A 19,558-nucleotide genomic window follows, 5' to 3' on the forward strand; every position below is an offset into this window, starting at 1 on the left:
TTTTTAAATCTTTCTTCTTTCCTGATGAATTGATAAATGTATTTAAAACTGTACCTTTTGTCCTCTTAACTAACTTTGCTGTGTCCCACAAATCTTCAGATTTTTTTCTTTTTCTTTCTTTCTTTTCTCTTTTTTCTGTTTTTGTCACTGAGGCTTAAATCCAGGGGCTCTTTACCACTGAGCCAGCCTCAAAAATTTAGTGGCCTCAAAAATTCAGCCACTTTTGGGCTGGGGAATGTGGCTCAAGCAGTAGCTTGCTCGCCTGGCATGCATGCGTGTGACCCGGGTTTGATCCTCAGCACCACATACAAACGAAGATGTTGTGTCTGCCAAAAACTAGAAAATAAATATTGAAAAATTCTCTCTCTCTCTCTCTCTTAAAAAAAATAAATAAATAAACAAAGCAAAAAAAAATTCAGCCACTTTTTATTTTTTATTTCAAAACAAGTTCTCACTAAGTTGCTGAGGCTAGTCTTAACTTGTGTTCCTCCTGCCTCAGCCTTGAATTTAATCCGAGTCACTAAGATAACAGGTGTGTGTGTGTGTGTATACTGGGGTGCTAGGGATTAAACACAGGGGTGCTTAACCACTGAGCCACATCCCTGGCCCATTTTCAGTATTTTATTAGAGATAGAATCTCACTGAGTTGCTTAGGTTCTTGCTAAATTGCTGAGGCTGTGTGAATGGCCTTAGGCCTTAGCCTGTACAACTCCAGTTTAAAAATTCCTGGTTGAAACAAGCAGTCTCACCAGGCACGCTTAACAGAGCCCTCCAGTATGGCCTGCAGGCATAAACAAATCACTTCTCCCCACCCTGATAATCTCAGAGTAAGCCTCTGGCAGATAAGAGGGAAAGGCCTCAGATAAGAGGGAAAGGCGCCTGATAAGAGGGAAAGGCGAAAAGATCAGGGTGTGGACCACCAGACCAGATGTTTTAACCCCAGGGTAAACAATGTCATCAGGAGATCCAGTGACAGCTGATAAGGACTGAAAGGGGGGGTCTAAAGTCCCAAAATTTGGTACAAATAATAAAGCAAACGAAAGACTTTCAGCCAGCCAATACTGATGCCCTCCCGCTGAGGGCCTGATGAGGACCTGGACTGACATCCCAACACTTTTCATCATTTGGTGATCTTTTGCCTCTTCCTCACTGCTCTCAAACTCTACAGCCACATCTAGACCCTAATGAGAGCTACAACTTCTCTCTATGACCCTCTCCTCAGCCAGCTGTCAGCTCCACCCCAGGAGAAGCCTGCCTTGGTTCCTGATCGGATCATCGCCATCTGAGTAAGGGTGCATCTGTTGGATTTAAAACCTAAGGCTTGATTTTTTGTGTGTGTGTTTTTTTAAGAGAGAGAGAGAGAAAATTTTTAAATATTTACTTTTCGGTTTTCGGTGGACACAATATCTTTAGTTTATGTGGTGCTGAGGATCGAACTCAGGGCCTCATACCTGTGAGGCAAGCGCTCTAACATGGAACTACAGCTCCAGCCTAGGATTGTCATTTTCTTGATTAAGAACCTATAGAGTGAAATTGTATGGAGTGATTTGAGTGAATAAAGTATTGAAAAGGGCAGAAGCGCTTGGACATTCTTTATTTCTCCCCCTGGACTGCATAAGTTTCACCTTTTGCCCATTGCAACAGCCTGGTCTTGAACTCTCAATCTTCCCGTTGCCTCCCAAATTGCTGGGATTATAGGCTTGAGCCACGTTGCCTGGCTTTTTTTTTTTAAGGCACCAGGGATTGAACCCAGGGTTGCTTAACCGCAACAACAGCCACACCCCCAGCCCTTTTTTGTATTTTACTTAGAGACAAGGTTTCACTGAGTTGCTTAGGGCCTTGATAAATTGCTGAGGCTGGCTTTGAACTTTTGATCCTCCTGCCTCAGCCTCCCAAGCAGCTGGGGTCCCTATCATTTTATGTATATATTTCTTAAATTCATATATGATTCCTTCTTTCATCCGAGGGTTATTTAGTACTGTTAGCTACCCAAAATTGGGAGTCATTTTTTAGCTGCTCCTGTTAATTGTATTACATATGGTCAGCGAAAATGCTCAATATAAACTTTGTGTATAGTACTGGGCCTTGAACCCATGGCCTTGTGTGTGCTAGGAAAGTTCTCTATTACTGACCTACCCACCTTGTTCTGAATATTGATACTTTTGAATTTACTGAGGTCTTCTTTGTGCCCTAACATGATTTACTTCTGTAATTGTTGACTGTAAACATAAAAGGAGTCTTCTCCATTTATTAAGTGGAGGGTTTAAAAAACATTTTAGTTGTAGATGGACATAATACCTTTATTTATTTATGTGGTGCTGAGGATCAAATCCAGTACCTCACACGTGCCAGGCAAGTGCTCTACCACTGAGCCACAACCCTAGCTCCAAGTGGAGGGTTTTATATATAGTACATATATATAAATACATACCTATGTAATGTATATCAACATAAAAATTCAGAACAAATATATATGTATAAATGTATGTACATATGTGTGTATACATATTTCAAGCTTAAAAATGTATTATCCAGGGCTTCCTAGGAATATACATGTTTATGGCACACATATCTGGTGTTCAATATATGGTGTTCAATTCTATATTAGCTATTAGGATGGCCATCTCAGCTTTCTTTGGTCTTTTATTATCTACTCTATCTTTTCTTCTTCCTTCCACATTGAACATTTCTAAATTCTAAATATTTGTGTGTATGTGTACTGTTGGACTTTTCTTATTTTAATCCAGTGATGGTCTCTGTTTTATATATATATTTGTAATTACTATTATGAGGACTCAATTCTGACATCTCATTTCATGTTCTTCACTTACAATGTATACTTTGCTTCTTTTTCCTTTTTTTTTTTTTTTTTTTTTGGTACCGGGGATTGAACTCAGGGGCACCCAACCACTGAGCCACATCCCTAGCCCTATTTTATTATTTATTTAGAGACAGGGTCTCACTGAGTTGCTTAGCACCTCGCTTTTGCAGAGGCTGGCTTTGAACTTGTGATCCTCCTGCCTCAGCCTCCTGAGCCGCTGGGATTACAGGCATGTGCCACCATGCCCACCATTTTTTTCTACCATCAAACACATACCTTAAATTTTGGAGGGTCTTTTTACAATCTTTTTCCTGTTTTATATTCTGATATTATCTGTCATTTTTAAAATTTAATTAAAATTCTTCTGTCTGTTCCATTACTTCTGCTTCAGATATTGTTAGCTAGTGCAGTAGCCAGCCTCTATTATAGTCCTCAGTGGTTCCTGCCTCCTGGTATTCATATATGTGGCCCCCTCCCATGTTTTACTGGAGTTGGTCTATATGACCCATTTAAATGTAACAGAAATGATGTTATTTCTGAGAAAAAGTCGTAATAGGCATTGTGTCTTCACTTGGTCATGATCTCTTGCCTGCTTGTTCAGATCACATGTTGTGAGGAGCCCCGGGAGAGGATCAAGTGGTGAGAAACTGAAGCCTCCTGCCAACAGGGCCATGTGGAAGTGGATCCACTAGCCAAGTCAGGCCTCCAGCTTCATACAGTCCTGGCTGACAAACTGAAATCTCAGGAGTGGCCCTGAATCAAAACTACCCAGATAAGCTGTTCCTCAGATTCCTGACCCTCAGAAACTGTGAGATAAATAAATCCTTGTTGTTTTAAGCTGATGCCCCTCATTCTCTGGCATCATTGTCCAGTGGAACAACTTCTGTCCAGAACCTAGCACAACTAAGCCACGATGTATGGACCCTAGTTATCTCACCCACTGTCTTCCATGTCCTCTGTAGAGGATAGCACCCAGCCTGAGAGAACCCTACCTTCTGATTAGTGGGCAAAAGGACCTGCTTTTGATGATTATCCTCCAAATAAACAGGTGAATTCTTTTAGGGCCCGATTTTAATGGTGCTTGATTTGTTTGTCCATATTAGTGGAATGGAGAAGAAAAAATAAATGGTTTCTATTGCCAAAAACGTTAAGACAGGTACCCATGAGCTGGAGACACAATATAGGGCCTTAGGCATGGCAAGGTCACAGTCCCTCAAGCTGGCTCCAAAGGACATAGTAAGATAGTAACTGTAGAAAGATCCCTGACCAGAGTTGCCAGCATCAGTGCTTAAGAATCACAGAGAAGGGTGTAGATCTAGAAAGGCTGGCCCAATGTTTCTAAGTAGGCCATGACTTCTTCTTTTCCCTTTAAGATATTGTTACCTAGTGCAGTAGCCAGCCTTTCTGAAAACTGGGCATTAGACATCCTACTCTTTGTACTGAATCTTGCAAAAGTTTCTCAGCAGCCCTCTCCCCACCACTAGAGAAGCAGGAGCCACCCTTCACTATTTTGGCCCCATCAGGTAAAGAGCCACTAGAGACTCCATTTAGAATAAAATCCAAAAAGGGGGCAGAGAAACACACAGACTACAGTAACCTTCATGTGTTCAAAGTATTGTTGTTTAAAAACAACACAACAAAAACAGGAAAAAGTGCCAAAGCAGAGCCCTCCACACTCAAACCTGGGGAGAGATGGTTCCTGACTCCAACAGGTCTAGGGCTGGCAGGCAGGATCTCACATGTGGGCCCTGATGGCAAAGGTGGGGCTGATGGGGGGTTGGAGGGAGTTCAGTCAAGATGGGGCTGTGGCCTCGGCCCCCTCCTCTGAGTCCCACACCTCTGACTGCAAGTAATCAGCAAACAGAGCCTTGGCTCTGCGCAGGACACGCCCCAGGTGGTGTTTTCGCACTAGGCGGTCAAAGTGCATGGCCAGCTCATTGTAATCCAGCCCATTGCGCATGATGTGGTCACGGTGCTCCAGCAGGATGGCCAGGCAAAGAAAGAGCATGAATGGGTTCCCCCGGCCAAACTCCTGGGGTGGGGGCAGGCCCATTGGGGGTGGTGGCAAGGACTTCCGAGTATCTCGTGGGGATCCTACCTCCTGCATCAAGGGGGAGCCTATACCCATGTCACCAGCAGGAGAGGCCTCCTGGGTAGATGGTGGAGATGAGGAAGATGGGGAGTCAGGGCGGGAAAAGGAGGAAAGCAGTGGATCTGGGGAGTTCAGCAAGGGCTCAGAGAGGGACTTGGAGCTAATGAGGGAAGCTGGGTGGGGTAGTTGGACCAAAGGGTCCCTCCTGGGGCCCATATTATCCCTGAGTTGCTGGAGGCCATCCAGGCTGGCTTGTCTCAGGAGACGCCCCCCACTACCAGGACCCTGGCTGGACGTGGTCAAATGTTTAACAGCATCTTCGAAGGCACTACCTCCTCCACCTGCAGGCCTCAGCATGTGCCTCTGTCGCATGGGCCGTCCCCGGTGGCCACCAAAGCCAACGTCTGCTACTTGGCTGGGAGGTCCAACAAGCTCTACTTCATGTTCAGGAGGATCAGGAGGCAGTGAACTCCAAGTGACCTCGAGCATGCGGAGGGCATCATCAAAGGCAAACTCACGCTTGAGCTCAAGCAGTAGCCATCGGTAACAGAAGAAGAGGTCATCAGCACCTGCTTCTTGAAGGTACTGGTAGAAGTCAGGGTCAGCGTGTCGAAGAAGCAGCTTGAGGTGGGCAAACTTAGTGGCCATGGCGCGACCATCAGGATGGAAATTGGCAGCCAGGCGCTTCATGATGCCACAAAAGCAGACAAAGGCATGGCCCTCATGGTCCATGACAGCAAGAATGGGTGAAGCCAAGTCACTCATGCCCTGGCAGTAGGACACTTGTGGGTGTGTAACAGCATAGGTGGTGAGCAGATCATGTAGTGCCCGCAGATGTGGGCCATCCTCAGGCCCTGCATAGTAGGGGTGGGCCCGGTCAGTGCGCAGCACATCCTTGAGGACAGTGCTGCGGATGAACTCCAGGTCCTCAGGGCTTGCTCGCTGGGCCCACTCACTCTTGAGCTGCTCATACTCGCGACTCTTGCGTTTCATGTAGTCCATTCGTTCACGGCCTGTAAGCCCATCTGGGTACACATTCAGCAGGTACCGCCACACCACCTGGCCATGTACGAAAGAACAGGAGGCTAAGGTTCTAGAGGTGAGCATTGCAACACTGTGTATCAGTCACCACCCATCCAGCCCCTGGGGCCTCTCTACTTCTTATGCCAAGTCTGCCTTCCCACTACTGACTTCTAGTTCCACCTGAAAGACAGCTTCCTACCCTGGAGTATCTCCACCCCACCTACAAGAGTGTGCCCCACTAATGTATCTCATGAGCTACCTCTGAGCACAGCAGTGATGGATGCAACAAGTGAGTGAGGAGACAGATTTACCTTTCGCAGAGAGGGTTCTACACCCCCATGATAGATTCGCAGGCGCAACTCCTCAGGTCGGGAGAGCTGGCCTTCATGATTCAGGTATGTGTGAAATTCAGCATCACTCAGGGGTGGCTTGAAGGGCTTCACATCTTCACCATATGACCAGCTCAGCACCTGCTGGACTTTAGACAAGGTTCGACCCACCTGGGAAGGAAGGAGGGAAGGAAGCCACCAGTCAGTTGGGCAGGCTAGGAGCAGATGACAACCAGCATGCTTTGGATCAGATCTAGATAGGCTATGCCCTCCCACCACAAATGGGCCCCCAGGGTCCCTGAGACCACCTGAGATAGGATGGACTGTGTAAAGGGCAGGGCGGCTGTCGTCAGTGATGACCGTTTCTCAGCCAGCAGCACATCAGAGCCAATGACATCCTTGGGGCTGATTATGTCCCAGTCTTCCAGCAGTGGGCCTGAGTACACAGAGTGAAGTGCTATGAGAGTGAGGATGAGCACTGAGGACCTAGTTTCTCTCCTTCCAAAGCCAGGCTACCTAAAGAACAATGACTCCCACTGGCTCTTCCCATATTATCCAAATCATGTAAAAACATCAAACCATGAAGAAATCTTTTGTAATAAATGTCTCAACAATGGTTGGGAAGTGCTTGCTTCAGCAGCACATATACTAAAATTGGAATGATACAGAGAAGATTAGCATGGCCCCTGCGCAAGGATGACACGCAAATTCGTGAAGTGTTCCATATTTTTACAATGAGAAAAAAAAATTATTTATTTATTTGGGGGGGTACTGGAGATTAAACTCAGGGGCACTCCACCACTGAGCCACATCCCCAACCCTATTTTATTGTGAGACAGGGTTTTCATTGAGTTGCTTAGCACCTCACCATTGCTGAGGCTGGCTTTGAACTCATGATCCTCCTGCCTCAGCCTCCTGAGCCACTGGGATTACAGGTGTGTGCTACTGCACCCAGCTAATATTTTATTTTTATTTTGGTACTGGGGATTGAACTCAGGGGTGCTTTACCCCTGAGCCACATCCCCATTCCTTTTTCTTTTTTTATATTTATTTTTTTAGTTGTAGTTGGATATAATACCTTTGTTTTATTTATTTATTTTTATGTGGTGCTGAGGATTGAACCCAGGGCCCTGCGTTTGCTAGGTGAACACTGTACTGCTGAGCCACAATCCCAGCCCTCCTTTTTCATTTTGAGAGAGACTCTCACTAAATTGCTTATGGCCTTGCTAAATTGCTAAGGCTGGTTTGGAATTTGTGATCCTCCTGCCACAGCCTCCTGAGTTGCTGGGATTACAGGCATGTACCACCACGCCCAGCCCTCTAATATTTTAATAACACAAAGTAATAATATTTATTGAATGCTTACCATGTGCCAGGTACTGGGACAATGACTAACATAACAAATAATAATACTAATGAGCTGAGCATCATGATGAATACCTATAGTCTCAGCTACTGGGAGGCTAAGGCAGGAGAATCACTTGAGACTAGGAGTTTGGGACCAGCCTGGACAACAGAGCAAGACCCTGTCTCTTAGCTGGCTGTGGTATCACACACCTGTAATTCCAGCGATATAGATAGATAGGACCAACTGGGCTGGCAACTTTTAAGAAGAAAAAGAAGCTAGGTGCAGTGGCACACGTAGTGCAGTGGCTCAGTAGGAAAGCACACCTGGTTCAATCCCTCATACCAAAAAAAAAAAAAAAAAAGGTTGCTTACAATGAAATGAATGTCAGACTGGAAACAAACAGACTGCTGTGACTCAACTTTGGAGGCAGGACAGTAGCTCAGGCACCCAGAATACTTGAGATCCAACAGGCCTACACATAGTTAAGACAGTAAAGACCTATTCAGCCAATTTTTGCAGTGCTGGGGATCTAACCCAGGGTCTTAAGCATGCTGGAGAAGCACTATACCACCGAGCTATACCCCTAACTCAAGAAAGAAATTTTTTTTGGGGGGGGGGTACTGGAGACTGAACCCAGGGGCACTCTGTCACTGAGCTACAGCCACAGACCATTTTAATTTGAGACAGGGTCTCACTAAGTTGTTTACAGTCTCACTAAATTGCTGAGGCTAGCCTCAAACTTATGATCCTCCTGCCTCAGCCTCCCTAGTTGCTAGGATTACAGGCATGTACCACCATGCCCTGGTAAGAAAGACATTTTGACCATTAGAGTACATCTAACCCATGCACCCTATTGGAGGAGAACAAAGAAGTTCTGGAAGCAAATGACCACTAAAAGGCTCAAGATAGGGAAAAGCAGGCTGGGGTTGTGGCTCAGTGGCAGAGCGCTTACCTCGCACATGTGAGGCACTGGGTTTGATCCTCAGCACCACATATAAATACATAAACAAAATAAAGATATTGTATCCATGTATTACTAAAAAAAAAAAAAAAAGAAGAAGGGAAAGTAAAAAGGAAAGAGTAAAGGGTTGGGGGGTGTAGAGTGTGTGCTTAGCATATGTGAGGCCTGGGTTTGATCCCCAGCACCAACAAATTTTTTAAAAGAGAAGGGTAAGTGGTGATGGGGTACAAGTATTTAATATACACAGTCATTAGGTTGGGGGAGTGGCTCGGTGGTAGCACACTTGCCTAGCATGTGTGAGGCCCTGGGCTCAAACCTCGGTACCACCACCAGGAAAAAAAATACATTTCAAATACAAGAATACTAAAAATAAGATAATAATATATGTAAGCCAGGCTCAGTGGCGCACATCTGTAATCCCAGTGGCTTTGGAGGCTGAGGTAGGAGGATTGAGAGTTCAAAGCCAGCATCAGCAACCTATCGAGGCCCTAAGCAACGTGGAAGTTCTTGTATCAAAATAAAAAATAAATAGGACTGGGGATGTGGCTCATGTAGTTAAGCACCCCTGGGTTCAATCCCAAAACAAAAACCTATCATAAAGCTACAATGATTAAAAATACATGAAACAATTTAGGAGTTAATGAAGAGATCAGTGTGGGCTGGGGCTGTAGCTCAGTGGTAGAGCACTTGCCTAGTATGCATGAGGCACTGGGTTCGATTCTCAGCACCACATAAAAATAAAAAAATAAAATGAATGCATTTTGTCCATCTACAACCACAATAAATAAATAAAAAGATCAGTGTAAGAAAATCAGTAATTCAGAAACAGATCTGTGCATATGCAGGAATTTTGTAAGTCAGACAGCTTCTAAAAACAGTAGAGAAAGAAACGACTCATCAATGGAAAAATGAGTCTCTTTAAAAAGATAACTTTCTAAAATGTATTTTTGACAGAGATGGATATCTTTGTTTCTCTTTACTTTATTGGCACTTATATAGTTGGAGTATTCCTCATATGTTAATTAGCCAGGCAGATTTAATTTCTTTACCAAAATAGTGCTACTTGTCTACTTTACAGGTAAGGAAACCAAGGCCTGGAGAATGAATTAATTGACTGACCTAAGTCACTGATGCAATGGCAGAAATTCCTGTCTCTAGCTATCTATCTTCCTCAGTTTGTCTTCCTGTGCATCTCTGTCATTACCTTTCTGTCTGACATTTGTTCTCTCTTTCCCTCAGCTGCCAATCTTAAATTCAAAATGTTGTAGAGCCAAATGATTAAGAACAAGGACGAGGGGCTGGGGTTTTGGCTCAATGGTAGAGCACTTGCCTAGCATGTATGACGACCTGGGTTTGATTCTCAACAGCACATATAAATAAATGAATAAAATAAAGGTCCATCAACAACTGAAAAACAAATTTTTTTAAAAAAAGAACAAGGTGTGGTGGTGCATGTCTATAATCCCAGCAACTTGAGAAGCTGAGGCAGGAGGATTTCAAGTTTGAGGCCAGCCTTAGCAACTTAGTGAGGCCCTGTCTCAAAATAAAAAATAAAAAGAGTTGGGGATGTGACTCAGTCATTAAGCACCCCTGGGTTCAATCCCTGTAAAGGGCTAAGGAAAATATTAAAGATCTCTGTCCATGTGCCTGCTGTGACCTTTGTACATACATCCTTGTTAGAACATCTAAAGAATACAGATTTCTTGGTTCAGCTCACTCATGGGAACTCAGAGACATCAGTTATCTCAAGGCAAACACTCCCTCCATTTGGGGATCTGACCAGTCTTTGGGAGGATGAAATATTCTTGAGGGAAACACTAGGTCATGCAGGTTATTAGAATGGAGCTTTGTTTGTTCTAACTTGTATTTAAAGAGCCCCATTGGGAGTAAGATTTTGGAGTCTCACCTATGCAGAGGAGGCACTGCCTGGAACTTCCCAATCAGGACCCTGAAAAGCTGCCCTGGGACTCCCCAGGTATATGACTTTAGGTGTTGGTGTTTCCCTGATCTGGTGATGTTTTTTCTTCTATTTTTCTCTCACCTATCACTTTTGATTTTGCTCTTGCTTTCATATTATTACTAAAATAAATGCTATTGTGTATAAAGACAGTGTCTTTATTGTCTATCAGATCTGACCTGCCAACATATGTAATGCTTTTACCATCACACCCTGGTAGCAACAACAAAACAAACAAACAAACAAAAACAAACAAACAATCTTACTGGAGTGAGATGGTATCTTAGGGTGGTTTTGATTTGCATTTCTCTGACTGCTAGCGATGTTGAGCATTTTTTCATGTACTTGTTGATTGATTGTATGTCCTCCTCTGAGAAGTGTCTGTTCAGGTCCTTGGCCCATTTGTTGATTGGGTTATTTGTTATCTTATTATCTAATTTTTTGAGTTCTTTGTATACTCTGGATATTAGGGCTCTATCTGAAGTGTGTGGGGTAAAGATTTGTTCCCAGGACGTAGGCTCCCTGTTTATCTCTCTTATTGTTTCTTTTGTTGAGAGAAAACTTTTTACCCAGTTATTCCCCTTCTCGGTCTATTCCCTAAAGACCTAACAAGAGCATGCTACAGGGACACTGCTATATCGATGTTCATAGCAGCACAATTCACGATAGCAAGATTGTGGAACCAACCTAGAAGCCCTTCAATAGATGAATGGATTAAAAAAATGTGGCATTTATACACAATGGAGTATTACTCTGCAATAAGAAATGACAAAATCATAGAATTTGGAGGGAAATGGATGGCATTAGAGCAGATTATGCTAAGTGAAGCTAGCCAATCCTTAAAAAACAAATGTCAAATGTCTTCTTTGATATAAGGGGAGTAACCAAGGACAGGGTAGAGATGAAGAGCTGGAGAAGAAGATTAACATTAAACAGGGATGATAGGCGGGAGGGAAAGTGAGAGTTAAGGGAAATTGCATGGAATTGGAAGGTGAGCCTCAGGGTTATACACAACTACATATAAGAGGAAAGGAGGAGTAGGAGAAAAATTATATAAGTGGAAGAAACGATTTATAGTAGAGGGGATGGAGAGAGAGAAGGGGAGGGGAGGGGAGGGGAGGGGAGGGGAGGGGGGACAGTGGAGAATGGGATAGACAGCAGAATACTTCAGTCACCAGAAAGGCAATTTGTAAATCAATGGAAATGTAACTGATGTGACACAGCAATCTGTATACGGGGTAAAAATGGGAGTTCATAACCCACTTGAATCAATCTGTGAAATATGGTATATTAAGAACTATGTAATGTTTTGAACAACCAACAATAAAATAATTTAAAAACAAACAAACAAACAAACAAAAAAAAAACAAGGTGACTCAAGCCAGTTATTCACTACCTAGGTTCAAATTCTATCCTTCAATTAACTGTGTGTGACTGGAACAAGTCCTGTCACCACTCTAAACTTCAATTTTTTCTTCTATCACATGGGGAATTTATTGAAAAAAATAAGTGCATAGAATGGCCCAAGTGTTGAATCCATGTTGGCTATGGATATATTACTATAATGTCAATAAAATGCCTCACTTATCCTAAATAGTCATGTGAGACCCCTCAGGCTGGGAACAGTATTTTCTACTATATAACTTCCTATTAAAAAAAAAAAAACTTGAAACACACATTAAACAATAAAGAATACAGTGAACTACTCATACATCTCTCACCTTGATCCTGTTATATTTGTACTGGGGATTGAACCCAGGGCACTCTACCATTGAGCTACATCCCCAGCCCTTATTATTTTTTTATTTTGAGCCAGGGTCTCGCTAAGTTGCTGAGGCTGGCCTCAAACTTGCGATCTTCCTACCTCAGTCTCCAGAACTTCTGGGATTCCAACCTGATAACATTTTTTTTTTTGCCACATTTGCTTTATCTTACTCCCTCTACATAGAAACATGTTTGCCAAATCACTTGCAGACATCATGACACTTATCTGTTCTTACCTGTTTTTTTCCAATGAACAACAACATTTTTCTTAAATGGCCTTGCTACCATTACCATACTGCTATGATTTGAATACATTTCCCAAAATTCATATGTTGAAACTTAATTGCCAATGTAATGGCACGGGTTGAACATCAACAATTTGAAATCCACAACCCAAACTTGACATTTGGACATAATCTCATGTTCAAAGTGTATAGGATTTGGTAGCATTTCAGATTTCAGATTTTTGGATAGGGAATGCCCAATTTGTACAGTTTCTGGGGGCTGGGGATGTGGCTCAAGTGATAGCACGCTCGCCTGGCATGTGTGCAGCCTGGGTTTGATCCTCAGCACCACATACAAATAAAGATGTTGTGTCGGGCTGGGGATGTGGCTCAAGCGGTAGCGCGCTCGCCTGGCATGCGTGCGGCCCGGGTTCGATCCTCAGCACCACATACCAACAAAGATGTTGTGTCCTCCGAGAACTAAAAAATAAATAAATATTAAAAATTCTCTCTCTCACTCTCTCTCCTCTCTCACTCTCTCTTTAAAAAAAAAAAGATGTTGTGTCCGCTAAAAACTAACTAAATAAGTAAATAAATATTTGAAAAAAAGAAAAAAAAATTTGTACAGTTTCTGAAAACATTCCAATATCTGAAAAATACCAAAATCTGAAACATTTCTGGACCTTAGAATTTTAGATAAGGGATACTAAACCTCAATTAAGGAGTGAGGCCATTAAGAGATGATTAAGTCATGAGGGCAGAGCCTTATAGATGGGATCAGACCATATAAAAGGGCTTGAAGGAGTGGGTTCGTTTTCTTCTGCTCTTCTACTAGGTGAGAACACAACATTCCTTCCCTTTACTTTGCTCTTCTATCCCTTCTGCCATGTGAGGACACAGCAAGAAGGCACTCACTAGACATGAAACCTGTCAGAACCTTGATTTTGTACTTCCTTGCCTCCAGAACTGTGAGAAATAAATTTCTGTTCTTCATAAAGTCCTTAGGCTGTAGTATTCTATTATAGCAGCACAAACAGACTGAGGTAAGTCTGAGGAAGTTTAACACTGATAGAATACTATTAACTAATATGTTTAGTCCATAATCAAATTGGGGGGGGGCTGGGGTTGTGGCTCAGTGGTAGAGCGCTCACCTAGCACATGCGAGGCCCTGGGTTTCATCCTCAGCACCACATAAAAATAAATAAATAAAGATATTGTGTCCAGGGGCTGGGATTGTGGCTCAGCGATAGAGTGCTTGTCTAGCATGGGTGGGACCCGGGTTTGATCCTCAGCACCACATAAAAATAAAGGCATTGTGTTGTGTCCATCTACACTTAAAAAATAAATATTTTTAAAAAAAGATATTGTGTCCAACTTAAAAAAAAAAATTTGGGGGGGGGACCATGTCTTAATTTATCTGTGTGTTTCCAGGGACCAGCACAGGCTAAATTGAAGGAACCGATCGATATGAGAAGAAAATAAGTAGCTGAGAGATTTAGGGAACAAATGAATTAGTGAGCAAGAGTGCAAACAAATATAGGTACAGGATGAGTGAATAAATAAACAAAATTATCATTAATATAATGGGCATTATTATGTTTAGATATTATAACTGAAATACATAATAATATAGCTACACTGTTATATTATATAACATATATTACTAAGTTATATGCTCTAACAGTATAATAGAGCTAACTTTTCTTTTCTTTTCTTTTTTTTTTTTGGATCGGGGTAGGGGGCACTTGACCACTGAGCTACATCCCCAGCCCTATTTTGTATTTTACATAGAGACAGGGTCTCACTAAGTTACTTAGTGCCTCGCTAAATTGCTGAGGCTGCCTTTAAACTCAAGATCCTCCTGCCTCAGCCTCCCACACAGCTGGGATTACAAGCGTTGCAGCTCATTGTTTTTCTTTTTGTACTAGGGATTGAAACAAGGGGTGCATAAACACTGAGCTACATTCCCAGCCATTTTAAAATTTTTTTTTCATTTTGAGACAGGGTCTTGCTAAGTCGCTTAGGGCCTCCCTAAATTGCTGTCTGGCCTCAAATTTGTAATCCTGGGCTAGGATTGTAGCTCAGGTGGTAGAGTGCTTGCCTCGCATGTGAAAGGCACTGGGTTTGATCCACATAAAAATAAAATAAAGATATTGTGGGCTGGGGATGTGGCTCAAGCGGTAGCGCGCTCGCCTGGCATTCGTGCGGCCCGGGTTCGATCCTCAGCACCACATACAGAGATGTTGTGTCCGCCAATAACTAAAAAATAAATATTAAAATTCTCTCTCTTTCTCTCTCTCTCTCTCTCTCTCTGTCTCTCTCTAAAAAAAAAAAAGATATTGTGTCCATCTACAACTAAAAATTTTTTTTAAAAATTGTACTCCTCCTGCCTCAGCCTTCCAAGGTGCTGGGATTATAGGCATGAGCCCTACATCTGGCAAGTAGTAACACCTCTTTAACATTAACTGTGCAGCCATGTATTGTTCTAGGCATTTGATGTGAATTCCCTATTTAATCCTCACAATAACCCTAAAATACTACCATCTTTGTTTTATAGGTGAAGAAATTAAACCCCAGTGGCTAAGCCAGGATCTGAACCTAGGATACCTTGCTTCCCAGCCCACTGAGGGAGTGTACTGTAAGGGGTGGAGTCATCTTATAGGGAAAAGGTATGACCCAGAACAGTGCCCAAAGGCACTGGGTACTCACTGTCCTCTGAGGGCCGAATGTCTACACGCAACTGCAGGTAAGGTTTAGAAGCAGTGGCGAAAGCTGTGCTGAGGTCCCAGTCAGACAAGAGAGAGAGGTAAACTTCCTGTCCTAGCCGGTCCCGGGCCAGGTAGCTGATGCCAAAGTTCTTCTTCCTGGACAGAGGATATGAGGGAGCTCTCCAGAGGCCCTCAATGCCCTGGAAGCCTCAGGGACAATTTCCAAAACAAGAGGGGTAATATGGAAGGTACTGAAAACAACTTCCTACTATCTGCTGGGTACTATACTAAGGACTGTGGGTAGTTTGAGGTCAGGTCATTTATATCCACTTTGTTACACAAACACAGAAACAGATACACACCTGCTTATATCTGGAGGGCACACTGAAAACTGGTAAAATGTTGATCCCCTCTGGGGACAGTGACAGTGTAGTTGAGGGACAGAAGTGGGAAGAAAGCAGCCTTCTTACTACATAAAAAAATAAAGCGATCTGTATGTTTGTTATTTTTCACAACAGAAAGTGTTTATGTGAAAAGTCAAGTAACAACTAATTTATTCTTCAGGTAAATTTGTGCAGCTAAGCAAAGAAGTATGTTATAGGATAATCACTGTAACCATGGAAACATCCTAAATACTCAACAATTCTTTATTGTTTACATTTGTTACCATGGGCATGTCTTCTTCCAAAACAACCACCCCACCAACACAAAATAACCACCACATCTGCCCCCAAGAGATACCAATGTTCGGCTATCAGACTGGCAAATTTTGAGTGTTTTCTAGCAATCACTGAGAGGTGGTGAGGGAAACAAGTATTTTATATGCTGCTGTTGAGATTCTAAATTGGTAAAAACCTTTCTGGAGAGCATTGTGACAATATCCACTGCAAGTTAAAAAGCACATACCCTTTAATCCAGCAATACCACTACTAGGAATTTATCCTATGTGGGGACTAGACGTCCCCATGTACTCCAAGCTATTCATATCTGGATGTTCACTAAGGGATTATTTAATAGAAAAGTAAACCAAAATCCCATTTAAAAAAAAAAAGCCAGACAACTGCTGTCGAGGTGAGTGGCCCACTGGCCAGTCCCCAGTATCCCTCTACTCACCCATTCAAATCAAAGGCTCGGATGAGGATGTGCTGTAATACGTCCAGTGAGGTGATTTGGGGGTCTACAGCAAAAGAGCGGAACTCATGTGGCAGGAAGCTCTCACATTTCTGGAGAGAGAAAACATGGGGTAGGCCATGATGGGCCACATTTCTATGCTGAAGGGTAAGAAGTGGTAGAAGGCAAGATTGGAGAGGTGTTCTGGGCCATGGTGGGGACTTTGGTTTTTGTTCTGAGTGATGGGGAGCCACAGGAGGTTTCTGAGCAGAGGAGGGATGTGGCCCAATTTACAGAATCCTTATGGCTGCTCTGCAAATAGACTGTGGAGGGCAAGGGTAGAACAAGGGGTCCAGTGAAGAGGAGGATACAGCAATAGTCCAGGCATCCAAACTTGCTATATTCCTTCAAATATGGTTGCCAGAATCATGATGACCAGTCTAACTACAACACTGCACCCAATCTAGCACATCTATCTATCACCTGCCCTGTGAATCTCTTCAGTGACAACCCTAGGGTCCCCAACAGGTGGGCCTGAGAGGCCCCAGCAAGCCACACCACAGTTACTTTTTTATGTTTTACCTCTACACTCTGGTAGTACCAAATTGTTGGCTGTTATCTTCAACACATCCTGGTTTCAGGCCTTTGTGTGTGCTGATCCCCCTGTCTGGAACATCCTTTCCGCCTTCTTCATCTGGGTCACTCACAGATCAGGCATCCTCTGTTTTTCTTAATTCCCAAACTGCTCTCTTACAGCACTATTACACAAAGCGATCTGTTGACTCTCTTCTCATCTCTGCCAATTCCACCACCCTAGTCTGGGCCACCATCACTGCCTGCTGGAACTACTGCAACATCTTTCTTCTTCAGAGTACACACCAAAGGCTCTTTACCACCTGTGCCCCAGTTGCTTCTCTGTTTCACCTCCTTACCACTCTTCCTTCCCCTCACTCTTGCTGTTCTAGCAATATGGGAACCTACAGGAGCATGCCAAACTCATCTCCAATCCCCAACCTTTGCTCTGCTGTTCCCTTGGCCTAGAACTCTTGCCCATCCCGCCATCTGCCATGAAATTCACATAGCTGACCCTTCTTAATTTGGATCCCTGAGCCTTTAATATTTTCTCCAGAAGGTTTTCCTGTACAATCTGTACAACCTTGGCTAAACTCCCTAGTTCATAACCTTTTTCATTCGTTCCTCATGGCATTTAGCAATGTCTGAAGTATCTTATTTATTTAGCTGTTTATTTCCCCACAAGCACAGGGGCTCAAGGGTAGGGACTCGCACAAAAGTGCACTTTTTTTATTCTTTTGCCATGTTGAGGATCAAACCCAGGTCCTTGTACATGGTAGGCAAACACCATTGAGCTACATCTCCAGCCCCAGAAGTACATCCTCACCATCTCTGTGTTGGGTCTGATTCAGAGCTCCTTTTTCAGTCATTATGGGCATCCCAGACATTAGTCAGGGCCCCACCCCTCCACTACTGCGACCCCGCCTCCTATGCTACAACCCCGCCCCTTCACCTACAAGCTCCACCCATCTATTTCATAATAGGCCTTTGCCCCTTCATTTTCAGTCCCACGCCCTAGGATGTGTCACTAGGACCCATTCCCTCAGGCCCTCCCCGCCACAAGGATCACTCTGCCTTCAAGCCTCGCCCCTCGGGTAACGCCCCAAATTTCAGATCCCGCCCTCCATCCTAAGACAGCCACCGCCTTCCCTTCCCCTGGGATGCCAGGGCAGGTTGGCCGACCGGCCGCCAGCTTCACCTTGACTCGGACCCGTACCACCTCTCGCTCCTCCTCCTCAGCTGCCGCCGCCGTCTGGGCTGCCCCGCCAGGCGGGGGCGCTCCGGATCCCACCAAATCCGAGGACCCGGAGGCCGTCGCCATGCTGCCGTCGCCTGCCTCAAGGCGACGGTTGACCGTTGCCCCCCACCCCTGTGCTCACCCTACAGTGCGGGCGCTCACGGCCCCACCTTGTGCCTCAACGCAGGCGCAGAAGGCACCGCGCGACCCTGCCCCCCACCGCCCCTCCCACCTGGCTCAGGAGGGAGGTCGCCTCTGCACATGCGCCTAGAGTGCTCTTACGCGGAGCTCCACCCCGGCAAAGCCGGGCATTTTGCTTCTTTTCTGACAGTGTGTAGGCGCCTCCTGAGGCCCCGCCTCCTTTGGTTCCGTGGCAGGTTGTTTTGGAGGTCTACTTCCGGATTCATATTCGGGTGTGTTAAACTGAGGTCCCTTTTGGACGATGGAAATGGGCGGGGAAAGGAAGCTGCTGCGTGAGCATGTCAAGTTTGGACACCCTGCCACAAATTGTCCAGCACTTCTGTTGACAGATGATGTCATCTGTTTCAAATAGTGTGGCCCTCACTTCAAGTGAATCTCCTAGACGGGAAAAGAAAATCCTTAATCCAGAGTCTGTTTTAAAATAATGTACACGTTGTGAAAATTCATGGAACTGTACATTTATGATTTTTGCAATTTGTATGCTTATACAAATTCAAAAAAAAATATTATTTTTATTATTATTTTGGTACTGGGGATTGAATCCAGGGGTGCTTTACCACTGAGCTATATCCTGAGCCCTTTTTAAAGTTTTTTTTGGTAGTTGTAGATGAACAGCATGCCTTTATTTTATTTGTTTCATTTTTATGTGGTGCAAAGGATCGAACCCAGTGCCTCACACATGCTAGGCAAGTGCTCTGCCACTCAGCTACAGCCTCAGCCGCCTCCCCCCACCCCAGCCCTTTTTATCATTTTATTTTGAGACAGTCTGAATGGCTTAGGGGCTGGGCAGGATGGTGCACTCCTATAATACCAGCTACTCAGGAGGTTGAGGTGAGGGATTGCGAATTCAAGATCAGTCTCTGCAATTTAGCGAGGCCCTGACCAACTTAGCTGGCTCAAAAAACATTTTTACACTCTCTGGAAGTCCTATCTTTTTATTTCTTATATTACAACAGGTTTTTATTTCTTAAACCTTTAAGACTGGTCCTAGGTTTTTCAAGTCTGCCTTTGTTTAATTTAATCCTCACAATATGTTGAAGTAAGTCCTGATATTAAACAGTGTGTCAGGTTAGAAGTATCACTCAGTACTACAGCATTTTCCTAGTATGCATGAGGCCCCAGGTTTGGTCCCCAGCACCGTAAATTACGAAGTGTCCAATAAATATCAACTAAATGATTGAATATATTTTGGATATTTTTTGAGAAAACT

General features: G+C 43.9%; 1 protein-coding gene across 2 annotated transcripts; it reads right to left on the minus strand.

Moving 5' to 3' along the window:
* Positions 1–4,423: 4,423 nt before the first annotated feature.
* TBC1D25 (TBC1 domain family member 25) lies at positions 4,424–18,340 on the minus strand. 2 transcript variants are annotated; one of them, XM_081277159.1, is made up of 6 exons: positions 18,109–18,340; positions 16,341–16,450; positions 15,229–15,383; positions 6,574–6,701; positions 6,248–6,436; positions 4,424–5,972 (listed from the first exon to the last, which is right to left on the minus strand). In XM_081277159.1, exons 1-6 carry the CDS (start codon positions 18,229–18,231, stop codon positions 4,614–4,616), a joined length of 2,064 nt encoding a protein of 687 aa, XP_081133285.1. In that variant the 5' UTR covers positions 18,232–18,340; the 3' UTR covers positions 4,424–4,613. The 2 variants fall into 2 exon arrangements, with proteins under 2 accessions (XP_081133285.1, XP_081133286.1); XM_081277160.1 differs by lacking the exons at positions 15,229–15,383; positions 18,109–18,340 and adding an exon at positions 16,920–17,053.
* Positions 18,341–19,558: the final 1,218 nt, after the last annotated feature.

This window comes from Spermophilus citellus (genome assembly GCF_964194105.1).
Source record: "Spermophilus citellus genome assembly, chromosome: X".
Taxonomy (NCBI): domain Eukaryota; kingdom Metazoa; phylum Chordata; class Mammalia; order Rodentia; family Sciuridae; genus Spermophilus; species Spermophilus citellus.